General features: G+C 33.6%; 1 protein-coding gene across 1 annotated transcript in view; it reads left to right on the top strand.

The window, feature by feature from the left end:
* Positions 1-820: 820 nt before the first annotated feature.
* Positions 821-13,374, top strand: part of LOC133188475 (5'-AMP-activated protein kinase subunit gamma-1-like) — a 124,564-nt gene continuing 112,010 nt past the window's right edge. The window contains exon 1 of the mRNA XM_061323926.1: positions 821-943. Within this exon, the coding sequence (XP_061179910.1) occupies positions 857-943 (87 nt within the window). The 5' untranslated portion in view covers positions 821-856. The remainder of the gene's footprint in view (positions 944-13,374) is intronic.

The following is a 13,374-nucleotide window of genomic DNA, read 5'->3' as shown; positions in this document are numbered from 1 at the left end:
GTGATCAGCAGTGGGTTTATTGTTTTATGGTTTTATTATTTCAGATTGATGTTCGGAAGACCGGTGCAACTTGGGCAGCAGGTTCTTCATGAAACATGATGCATATAAGTTGTTAAGGTGACAATTAAGTGCAGCCTGAATTATATTAATGATCTTAATGAGGCAGATTCGTAATTAAAAAGAGCTTAATTGAAAATAACACAACTTTGTCTAAAGTTACGTGACCTGATGAGAGGAATGCTAAATTTTGTGATCAGACCTTCCTATAGTTCACTGAACACAGATTCAACAAAAATAGACCTCATTTGAAGTCTTGTGAGACTAGAAAGTATACAGAAATTGACCCATTTTACAATTCGTTCAAAGACGACACTGTATCGTGAAAGGATATACAAGTACACGAGATTGTTTGTGCTGAATGAAAACATCTACAAGTGTCTCCCTTGGAACTTAGAGAGGAGTTGTAATTACGTGGTGTTTTAATCCCAGATTGTCATGCGATTGCTGTATGTCTCGTTATAGTAACAAAGAATCATCTGAATCTAATGTGGAAAAAAACATGGTGTTTCATTTGTGCGATAAAGTAATTCATTATAGGAATATACCACATTTGGATGTAGAACATATATGAAGAAAAAACACTTCTGTGGTCTTTGTCACCTGATATTTAATCAATTTCCTCTGTTTGGAATCTAACACAACAATGTGGTGTAAAATCACACCTCAGTTTTTATATAAATTACCTTGTGAATTTGTTCTTTTGGTGAATTTCCAGTAATTCATCGTCAGTGAAATCTATATTATTTTTTTCATATTTGATTGGATTTATTACCTGGCAGTTGAAAGGTTACACATCATGTCGAGTTACTCAAGGTCAGTGGGATCCTGTCCTATGTCACCACATGAGTTCCTCAAGAGCAAACAACGCTTCAAGATAGATGAGGTAAGCGGCTATGCTTTCCTACACATTATAACACTAATTCTGAAGGGTATGATACTTGACAAACATTGCTCATATTTAAGGAATACCCCTTCATCTCATAAATGTTAATTTATAATCATGCTCAGGCAAGTTTTGATATAAACAAAATGGAAACTTCCTGCTAATAAGTAATAATCAAAAGGTTTGTTGTAACCCTGTGTCAAGGTTCTTGGACAGGGTCAAGGTCACAGGATCAATTTGTAAAAATCTGATCTGGGCTTACAGTATGTATGATGGGTGTGTTTATAGAAGCTCACATTCAACAAAGATAAGTACTGTTTTAAGACCTGCATGAAGATATATCATAATCCCATACAGTGAACATTAATGTCACCTTAATCATGTTACCTTCATGAAGGTAAATTACAAATTACAGTGTTCTTTTTTGGCATTTTTAGATCGATGCAATAGTCCAATAAGGCAAGCAAAAAGTGAAAACAAGGGTACAAGAGGTTCATTGTGTTCCATTTTCTCCTTGACGAAAAGGATTTTTTTATGCCCCGCCATGAATATGGCTGGGGCATATAGTGTTTGTTATGTCCGTCTTCCGTCCTTCCGTCCTTCTGTCCTTCCGTCTGTCCTTCCGTCACACTTTGCGTTTAGCTCTGTTCAAAGCTCAGTTTCAAAGAAACTATCCAAGATATTTTTATCAAACTTCATATGCTGATAGATATTGATGAGGGCTATGCAACTGCATCAACATTTTTTGACCTTGACCTTTCCTTTGACCTTGACCTCACTTTTCTTAAATTAGTGTTTAGCTCAGTTTTAAAGATACCATTCAAGATAGTGTAATCAAACTTCATATGTTGATACATACTGATGTAAGCTATTCAATTGCATCAACATTTTTTGACCTTGACCTTTATTTTGACCTTGACCTCACTTTTCTTAAATTAATGTTTAGCTCTGTTTTAATCAAACCATTCAAGATATTTTTAACAAACTTCATATGCTGATACATACTGATGAGAGCTATTCAACTGCATCAATATTTTTTACCTTGACCTTTCCTTTGACCTTGACCTCACTTTTCTTAAATAAGTTTTTAGCTCAGTTTTAAAGATACCATTCAAGATAGTGTTATCAAACTTCATATGCTGATACATACTGATGAGAGCTATTCAACTGCATCAACATTTTTTGACCTTGACCTTTCCTTTGACCTTGACCTCACTTTTCTTAAATTAGTGTCAAACTTCATATGCTGATACATACTGATGAGAGCTATTCAACTGCATCAATATTTTTTGACCTTGACCTTTCCTTTGACCTTGACCTCACTTTTCTTAAATTAGTGTTTAGCTCAGTTTTAAAGAAACCATTCATAATATTTTCATCAAACTTCATATGCTAATACATACTGATGTAACCTTTTCAACTACATCAACATTTTTTGATCTTGACCTTTCCTTTGATCTTGACCTCACTTTTCTTAAATTAGTTTCTGAATCAAACTTCATATGCTGATACATACTGATGTAAGCTATTCAACTGCAGCAGTATTTTTTGACCTTGACTTTTCCTTTGACCTTGACCTCACTTTTCTCAATTTGTGTTAAAATGTTGCATTACTAATATACCCTTGGCGGGGCATTCATGTCCTATGGACATATTTCTAGTCTTAGTTTATAGTTTGCATGACTGCAGCACTAATCAATCACAGAGCAGATTCTTGTCAAAATCTCCATGATACTGATCCTAATATGAATCTGATAGATTTGATTCTTGCTAGAAGCTACAAGTCAGATCGGATCTCAGAAATACAGAATCAAAAAATTTAAACCATAAGATCAATTATGTGTCATATTAGCATTGAGGTTAGCAGTCTTGTTCTTCTCCTATGTAACTAGAGTTTGATCCTCAAATTGAGGTTAGGTTGCATGTGAGGGGCTTTGGTGGTTCCCCACTCAATTAATACCAATTTTTTCACAAGGACCCCATTATGCCCCCCCCCCCCTTCATCTAGAACACCAAGATGTCTGATCATTAATTTTAAACAAATTAAGTTTGATTGGTGGTACAAATCTTACGATAAAAGAATCTCTAGAGACTGGACCAATAAAGAATTTCTAGAGACTTGAACTATAGAGAATCTCTAGAGACTGGACCAATAAAGAATCTCTAGAGATTGGACCTATAAAGAATTTCTACAGATGGACCTAAAAAATCTCTAGAGACTGGAACTATAAAGAATCTCTAGAGATTGAACCTTTAAAAAATCTCTACAAACTGGATCTATAAAGAATCTCTAGAGAATGGACCTATAAAGAAACTTTTGAGACTGGACCTATAAAGAATCTCTAGAGACTGGGCCTATAAAATATCTCTACAGACTGGACCCATAAAATATCTCTAGGGGTTGGACCTATTAAGAATCTCTAGAGATTGGACCAATAAAGAATCTCTTAGAGACTGAACCTGTAAAAATCTTTAGAGACTGGACCTATAAAGAATCTTGCTGAGGCCAACTTTAAAATAATGTTTGTTTGCCCTCGCCTGACTTGAGAGGAAAAACTTGAGTTGGTAGGTGAGAATTTTTTTTTCACTGAAAAATTTCAGCAGCAATGCTCAGTATTCAAAATCTATTTTCCTGAATGCATAAAAAATAATTGTTTCCTGGAGGTTAAAAAAAGTTTTGAGTTGGGCCATTTTAGGCCGGTCGGTCAGAAGAGGGCAACCAAACATTTTTAGCTCACCTGAGCCAAAGGCTCAAGTGAGCTTTTCTGATCAAAATTTGTCCGTTGTCTGTCGTCGTTGTTGTCGTCGTCGTTGGCGTAAACTTTTCACAATTTCAACTTCTTCTTCAGAACTACTGGGCCAATTTCAACCAAACTTGGCACAGAGTATCCTTGGGTGAAGGGGATTCAAGTTTGTTCTAATGAAGGGCCACGCCCTCTTTCAAGGGGAGATAATAAAGAATTAGTGAAAAATTTATAGCATCTTTTAAAAATCTTCTTCTCAAGAACCACAAGGCCAGGGAAATTGAAACTCATGTGGAAGCATCCTCAGGTAGTGTAGATTCAAATTTGTTCAAATCATGACCCCGGGAGGTAGGGCGGGGCCACAATGGAGGATCAAAGTTTTACATAGAAATATATAGGAAAAACCTTCAAAAATCTTCTTTTCAAGAACAGAAAAGCCATGATAAGTCATATTTATATGGAAGCATCCCCAGGTAGTGTAGATTCAAGTTTGTTCAAATCATGACCCCCGGGGGTAGGGCGGGGCCACAATGGAGGATCTAAGTTTAACATAGAAATATATAGGAAAAACCTTTAAAAATCTTCTTCTCAAGAACAGCAAAGCCATGATGAGTCATATTTATATGGAAGCATCCACAGGTAGTGTAGATTCAAGTTTGTTCAAATCATGACAACGGGGGATAGAGCGGGTCCACAATGAAGGATCAAAGTTTTACATAGAAATATATAGGAAAAATCTTTAAAAATCTTCTTCTCAGGAACAGCAAAGCCCTGATTGATCATATTTATGTGGAAGTATCCTCAGGTAGTGTAGATTCAAGTTTGTTCAAATCATAACCCCCTGGGGTAGGGCGGGGCCACAATGGAGGATCAATGTCTGAAATAGAAATATATAGGAAGGTATCTTCTGACGAAGAACAGCAAAGCCATGATTAGTCATTTTGATATGGAAGCATCCTCAGGTAGTGTAGATTCAAGCTTGTTAAAATGATGACCCCAGGGGATAGGGATGGGCCACAATGGGGGATCAAAATTTTTTTTACATAGGAACATATTGGAAAATATCTTCTTCTCAAGAAATGAAAATCATGTTTAGTCATTTTGATATGGAAGCATCCTCAGGTAGTGTAAATTCAATTTTTTTTTCAAATGATAACCCCCAGGGGTAGGTTGGGGCCCAATGGGGATCGAAAGTTTTACATAAGAACACATAGAAAAAATATTTCTTCTCAAGAACAGAAAAGCTATGTTTAGTCATATTGATATGGAAGCATCCTCGGGTAGTGTAGATTCAAGTTTGTTCAAATGATGACCTCTAGATTAGGGAGGAGCCACAATGGGGGATCAAAATTTTACAAAGGAATGTATGGGAAAATTTTTTTTAAAATCTTCTCAAGTACAACAAAGCCATTTGTTATATTGACATGGAAGCATCATCAGGTAGTTTAAAATTCAACCACCCCCCCAACCCCCAGTAATCTTTTCAATACTGAACTGATTTGTGTCTAGGAAATGTGCTCAGGTGAGCGATGTGGCCCATGGGCCTCTTGTTTAAAGATGGCCTGATGAAGCAGGTTTTTTTCAAATTTCTGTACAACAGATGAAGTGTATGACAAATTGCTATGTGAGAAGACAGAGGATTAATACAATGTAGATTCTATTACACTGTAACAATAATTGTTATTATTAATAGAGGAGTGGTGATACAGATCATATAGAGAATGTTTGAGATACAGATCCTGTCATTATCAGAATGAAACATATACTAGTGATGCAAATCAATCCCGTCAAGACTCTCTTTGATCACATTATATAAAATTCTTTTTAGAGGCAAAATTTATGCTGATTATGTGGTATCACAACGTATGACTTACACAAAGGATTAATTTTTTTAAAAAAATGGGTTCCTTTGGCACAGTCTTTGTAAAAATGTGGATCCATCTCAAGGTATCTTGGCACATTTGTTCTCAATTACCTGAAGTTCTGTGGTCCTTTGGACCATTGGAGATGTTCTATGTGAAGTCATTTGATGATTGGAATGCAAAGAATATATCTAACTATACAGCTTCTGGTTGGCCCGTAAGGCCTCACTTTTAAGCTTGATCAAATAATTATCCAAGCTTTATGATAGCATACATCACTGGAAAATTATTGGTTCCTAGAGATTGATGGTTTCTAATTGTATTTTAAGTCAGTCAGGGACAAGTTATCTTCTATCCAAAGAGTGAAGAAATAGGTTAGGGTCCAGTATAGTGAAAATGTGGAGAATACAGTAGGGCTGGAGAGGGCATTGACCTTTTTCTATGTCTTGACATGAATGTCGATACAATGAGCTATAGTTCTTAAAGACCATTACAGTTACTGTTCTTGTAATTTTGTTATTTTTAAATCCTAGGGGACACAAAATCAGTTCACTATAAGCTGAAATTCACTAAATCGAGTTCACTATATCCATAAAATTTTACAAGGAATTATTAAGAATTTTATTGGGATTGCGGAAAATTTCTCTATATCCATAAATTGGCTATATCCGTGTTAATAAGTTTTACTGGAATATCCTAGGGTAAGTTACAATTAATGGAAGAGCCTTCCGACATCTGCATGCTACTACCCTTACACTTGACAATGTGAGTGTGAATTTTAATTTTCCCATATGATGTTGCACTTGCATTGCATTCAGCATTTGAGACATCAAAATAAAATTCATAACTTTACATGACCTCCCATTTGTGTTAAGGTATATTGAATACTGAAGCTTCCCACCCAAACAGAGAATTTTTTGAAGATGGCCTAAATAAAGACTGGAAGATCAGGAGTTAATAAGAATACCAGCTACCCTGATCCCCAGTCTCTGGGATTCAATATGAAGTTGAATTGGACAATGATGATGATAGCTACAGCATGGCTGCTGCATGGTGAGGTTTAAAGACTTTCACTCATAAAGATGTGACTCCTTCAGAGGAAGACGGTTCCCTTAATGGCCTATAAATAACAATCCTGATTTATTTATGATGTCACAGAAATTGGCTCTCAGTTCTGTAAGTCTTTCAGATTTTGGACAATTAACTCCTTGAAGTAACATGATGTTGGTATGGAGACTCTATTAAAGCAATTGACTTCATTTTAAAGATGCATTTATTTTGCCAGTGTTCTTATTAAGTAGTTGATTTATTTGGAAGTTACTAGCTGTACACTGTTTTTCTTTCCATTCCATGAGGGTCAGGTTGGTATTTGACATAAAGTTTTATTTACCAGTTTTCATTAATATTTAATAGGTATATTACTTTCAATAAGGCCCAAGCAGTCATAAGTACATGTATAGAACATAAGGTGTACATTAAAAAATTTTTGTTTAGATTGATGTACTGGCCACTGGGACTCATACTTTTCAAGATGGGTGTTTTTTAAAGAACTACGCACGCTAACCCTCGATTCCCGCCTACATTTTACACCCATTTAATTCAATACTAATGGCAATTTTGCCGTAAAATCTTTGTTGAATGCAAAGAACAGTTCAATGGTAATTGACTGATAATTTTAATTCCAGTGTTAAGGTCAAGATCTAGTAAATGACTTTAGACTAATTTTTGGGTGCTAGATCTATTATGATGTCATAATCAATTTTAACTATCTTTTTCCCGTACTTTACGGCTCTAATAGAATTATGTAGAAAATAAAGTATTTTCATGGAATTCAATTTGAAATCATGTGAAAAGGAATCCCGATACCTATATTCAATTTAATAATATTTTAAAAGAAGAGGCCAAGAACATACAAATTATCGTTTTCTTAGAGACTTTAGGCAATCTGGATACATTTACTTTGTCTGATATGGAAAAAACTCCCGTATTCATGTCTGGTTTTCTTAATTTTTCATCGAAAATGACAGTTTAAAATATGATTTTTCGTCTTGTTCATCTACAAATTATGCCCCGAAACACCTTATTTGACCAAGCTAAAGTTATAAAGCATCATTAAAGGAATTTATTTCTCAAATTTGAGAAATCTGTAGGCACCTTTCATTTACTAGATCTTGACCTCAAATAGTTAATTACCCCTAATTCCAGCTCTTTAAATAAGGGGGGTAGATGATATTTTTCATTGAAATTGGGCTTTAAAGCATCACCACATTTTAAAATATTCTTGGATATGAATAAATGTTCCTTAAATCTTTTCTTATGTTTTACTCATATAAAATTAAACATATATTATTAATAAAATACAATGTTTTAGTTGTAAACCCCTTTGAAATTGGTGAAAAAATAAGCATTTTTGCAGTTTATTGTCTGTAAACATATGCCCCCCCCCCCCCCCTCCCCCGTGAAACACAAAAAGCTTTGGTATGAATTTGTGAAATGACAGTCCATATTATCTGTAAAAAGGAATTTTTGTTTCACGGGGGGGGGGGGGGGGGGGGGGGTGTTTAAAAATGTTTTCCGTTGATTTCTATTGTGAAAAACACAAGTTTTACCCAAATTATAGAGTTATCTCTCTTTGTTTTCCCAAAGAAGTAAATAAATGTTTTATGAAAATTCATATAAATATCTATATAGATATGAAAAATTATTCAAATGTCTTAACTTTTGAAAATTGACTTGGAGGTAGGCGGGAGAACAATACTATCGTTCGCAGTTCTTACTTTTGGATTACAGATTTACACATACAGTTGAACTTTGGTATCTCGAACACTGATATATTGAATGCCTTGGATATGTCGAAGTGATTTGGAAGTCCCAACCCCTTTTTCTTAAAGTATTTTACCCTAGATATCTTGAATCCTCGGATACCTCGAAGTTTTTTTCTCAGTCCCATTGAGTTCGAGATAACGAGGTTTGATTGTATTGCTCTGTTCACACGGAGAGTTTAATTCGCAGTAAATTAATGCGAAGTAAAATGATTCGAATTAAACTAATGCGAATTAAATTGCGTTCACACGACAGCTAATGCGAAGTAAACTAATGCGAATTATAATTTTATTTCTACAACAAGGCTATTCAGTGAGGCTATTATGATGTCATTTACAAATCACGTCATATTGTGCAGAGCAGATGTACATTTGACGTAATGTCATATTGTCTGTACACATTTTAGTGATCAACATAATTTTCCTTTGTTTTCCACTCAAAAATAGCACAAGTACCTATATTTGACCATCGAAATGTGGCCTGTGACTTAATTAATTCTGCCCTTATGCATGCGTCAAAATTTAATTCGAAATAGCTTCGCTTAGCGTTCACATGGAGCTAATGCGAAGTAATTTAATCTGCAGTAAACTAATTCAAATTAAACTAATTCGCATTAAATTCTCCGTGTGAACGCGGATCAAATTTAATTTGCAGTAACTTACGTTTAATTCGAATTAAACTCTCCGTGTGAACAGGGCATATATTTCTTCATGATTCTTACCTGTTTGTAAAATGCAGCAAAGTGGGGGGAAAAGACTGCAGTTTAAAAGCAAGCTAGATAATCTGTATTTTGCCAGATTAAAAAAAAGTACTAAAAAATTATCAATTAGGGGTATTTTTGATGGGTTGGTCAGAGTAGGGTAATTTTGATGGGTTAGTCAGAGTACACATCAAACAAAACTTTTTTTTTATTTGTTAAATTGACAAAACTTGTGTAAGTACCGTTACATTTATATATGAACAAATGGACACATTTCTGTTTTATTTTGTTTCCCCCCCTCTAAATTATCTTTGTTAGTGGGCTGTCCTTTCTTTAGTTCATAAAGGTGTCGACCCTTCAAATCTGCTGAGTAAAGCTAGAATTATGGCTATATATGTGTTAGCCTGTTAGGAGACCTGATCATTTCTGTTTTGTGTGATCTTGTTCACTGTAAGTAACACTAAAAAAATGTAAGAAGTGTTACAGCAAGAAAAAAAAATGTAGGCATGACTTTCAAACATACATGATTAGAATGACGTTGTTTATTTTTTTTTTTATGCTTATATTTAGAATGTCTGTTGTTGTGACAAACTAAATGCAAGGGCAAATAATGTTTTTTTTTCTTATTGTCAAGGTTGCTCTGCTAAAAGCATTATGATTTTGAGTTGCATAAATAAGACACCTCCCCCCCTTTCCATACAACTCGGAATTTTAAGAGATCTTCATTAAATTTATGTAGTAAAGTACACCAAAAAAAAAAAAAAAAAAAGAAAGACATTTGACTCCTCCTGACCTCCATTATGAAACAGAGGCCACCCACAGAAAATTCTGTCCTAATAAGGAACCTTACTGCATTTGAATAATTACAATTTTGATATTACACATTCAATTGGTAATTCTTGTTCCTATGAGTGAAATATCCTTGCTGAGATGTAAAGCAACAGTAAACAGCTAGTTCCTAAAACAGCATTTGGACTTTTGTTATATTGCACCAGAGTTGATCCTGTATCCCTCTTCATTTGTTAGACTGTAGCCAATGAAAAATGGCTCTAAAGCATCAAGATAAATAATGAGTATATGCCTTAATTTGTTAACCTTGTGTCTTAATTCTGTTAATGTGTGAATTTATTCAGTTGAACATTATGTAATTCTTTAAAATTGAATAAAAAAAGATTAGTTGTAGGAAGAGTTGGGGTTTTTTCCAAGCACTCTAATTTGAATAGAGTGAGATTTGATTTGTAGAGTCTGCAGTGTTAATTTCTTTTTTTTAATAGAAACAATTTTTAAATAATTAGTTATCTCCAGTTGTTTAACTTTGTTAATTTGGCATTTAATGAAAATGACAGTGTGCCCTTTGCAATTTCAAGGATATTCTCCACATGGAAAATACAATGTGAGTAATAATTGCACAGTAGCAATTTAGTGCTGATTGCATTAGTACATTCATTTTATGTCTGTCTACAGCCATTCCACCTCTAAATTAACACCTTAAATTCATAATGTCCTACCTCAGTAAGATCTAAAGTACATTTCTTGGCCTCCATATGAAACAGCTAGAGGCCACCAACAGAAAATTCTGTCCTAATAAGGAACCTTACTGCATTTGAATAATTCCATTACAATTTTGATATTACACATTCAATTGGTAATTCTTGTTCCTATGAGTGAAATATCCTTGCTGAGATATAAAGCAACAGTAAACAGCTAGTTCCTAAAACAGCATTTGGACTTTTGTTATATTGCACCAGAGTTGATCCTGTATCCCTCTTCATTTGTTAGACTGTAGCCAATGAAAAATGGCTCTAAAGCATCAAGATAAATAATGAGTATATGCCTTAATTTGTTAACCTTGTGTCTTAATTTTGTTAATGTGTGAAATTATTCAGTTGAACATTATGTAATTCTTTAAAATTGAATTAAAAAAAAGATTAGTTGTAGGAAGAGATGGGGTTTTTTCCAAGCACTCTAATTTGAATAGAGTGAGATTTTATTATTAAAGTCTGCAGTGTTAATTTCTTTTTTTTAATAGAGACAATTTTAAATAATTAGTTATCTCCAGTTGTTTAACTTTGTTAATTTGGCATTTAATGAAAATGACAGTGTGCCCTTTGAAATTTCAAGGATATTCTCCACACGGAAAATACAATGTGAGAAATAATTACACAGTAGCAATTTGTGCTGATTACATGAATTAGTACATTCATTTTATTTCTATATAATTTAATTTTAGTTGTAACACATCATTTGATTGGATAAAAGATTTCGTTTATATCGTATAACATAAGTTGCCTATGTCACAATGAGTTACGTCAAAAACGTATTACTCCGCTTGACGTTACTTTTAAAATATGCTCAATTTGAAGCCATTTTTGGAGGAAAAATTGTCTTAATTATTGTCTACACTGAAATAAAATTCTAAGGAGTGAAGCTTATTTTAACCTATGTTATACGATATAACATAATTTGGGACACTGTTTACACTTTTTTATAAACCACTTCGTGGTTTATAAAGTGTAAACTGCCTGAAGTTTTGTTATATCGTATAACACAAGGTAAAATAAGCTTCATTCCTTAAATACAGCTGTTCTAACTCTTAATTAACAACTTAAACTCATAATTTCCTACCTCCTTAAGATCTAAAGTACATTTCTGTATCAGAAATTTGTTCTTGATTGTTCTTGCATATTACAGTTCAATTAAAAGATTTGAGTCTGAAGCTGATGGATGATTATCTGTTAAGTTCAGGTGAGCTTTAATTGTTGCCCATAATTTAAATAAAGTTGCTTGGTATTCTCTTGAAGGGCATATATTAACAATGAATTTCTACTTTATTATCATAAAGAGGAATTAATAAGAAATAATTTAGACTCGTCTGTATAATAGAATAAAAGTAAACATGAAATGATTGTTGAGTTTGTAATGTAATTCAAATCTCGTTAAAGGGCATTGAACCTAGAACTGGCAAGTTCAGGGTCAGCAGATTCAGTAAAACATGGACATTTAATCTGTTTCTTTTTCAAGTAGTTTATTATGCTTTGTGTGTGTGAGTGGTCTATGTAGTAAAATTTAAACAGTATTAAATTTCATGGTTAGGTGATCGAATTTAATTTTTAATGTGGTGTGTAGGCCGTGTTTATTGTTTGCAAATTAGTTCAAAACCCCTGAGAGTGTAAAAGAATAACAGGATAAATATTAAATGATATTAATTTCCTCATAAAATAAGTTCAAATCATTGAGGAATGTAGATTATGTAAGTTTCAATGGGTACAGTGGCATTTTATAGCTTATGAAAATTAATGTTCAGGTTTTAATTATTGACAATATAGTATCTTGTATAGGTTTGCTGATGTCCGGTAGATTTAGTAGAGACACTGAGACCAGTGTGCGTGTCCTTAATTCGATCGTTTCTGCAGAAGATTTTATTCTTAATTAAGTGTTGAAAATAGAATGCACAATTGTATCTTTCATTCTTGTTACCGTAATTTTTTTTTTTTTTTGGAGCAGAACTTTTTTTTATTGCTGTTGATTCATGCAGGATCCCATTATTTTGAAATTTTTTGGATTCATGCACACTTTCATCTCTAGCTTTCTTTGAGGACTAGATTTTTATACGTGAAGCTTTCCTATATACAAAAATTTTACAATTCTTACATTGAAAATTAATTGATTTCACAAGTATAGTTTGGACATTAGTGGATATGAAACAAGAATAGTTAATAAAAAATCAAGCGATTGACAAGTAAATATTGTTAAGTATTTATCATTTTTAACAATTTTCAAAAGAAAAGGAGGGATTTCAAAAGATTTTTTTAAGTGAAAAATATTGTTCCAAACCAAAAACATTGAAAATGTGCAGGTTTCTGACATCTAATAATGTATATAGTATGTTGTCTTATTTATACCTCGGCAAAAAAAAGTTTGAGAGCTAGGCTTTATCCTGGAGTAACCAGGTTAATTAGTAGACATTATTGGTTACAGATTTTCTCTGAAACTATTCAATATTTTTTTTTCAAACTTTGAAGGAGGTAGGTTGGGGGTAATAGTCCTATTAGGTCACTTCTATAGTTTTAAATGATATACCCAAACAATTAACTGCTTTTTCCTGGTCTCTTTCATGTATAAAGTTCCTATCTTTGTATACCTCCATCACATATCATTTACTGATTCCTCTGGTTTTTTTTGAGTGAAAGAATGAACTGAAACAATGCAGGCACCGTAGCAACCGGGGAGCCACGGGGGGCCTGCCCCCCCCCCCCCACTTTTTTTCCAAAGACTACTTTTACAATTTGAAATAGGCTTTTA

Source organism: Saccostrea echinata, unplaced genomic scaffold (assembly GCF_033153115.1).
Source record: "Saccostrea echinata isolate AGI-Se365-2 ecotype Australia unplaced genomic scaffold, CSIRO_AGI_Sech_v1 ptg000016l, whole genome shotgun sequence".
Lineage (NCBI taxonomy): Eukaryota > Metazoa > Mollusca > Bivalvia > Ostreida > Ostreidae > Saccostrea > Saccostrea echinata.
Note: the sequence above shows the minus strand (reverse complement) of the source record. Positions and strands in the feature narration are given on the sequence as shown.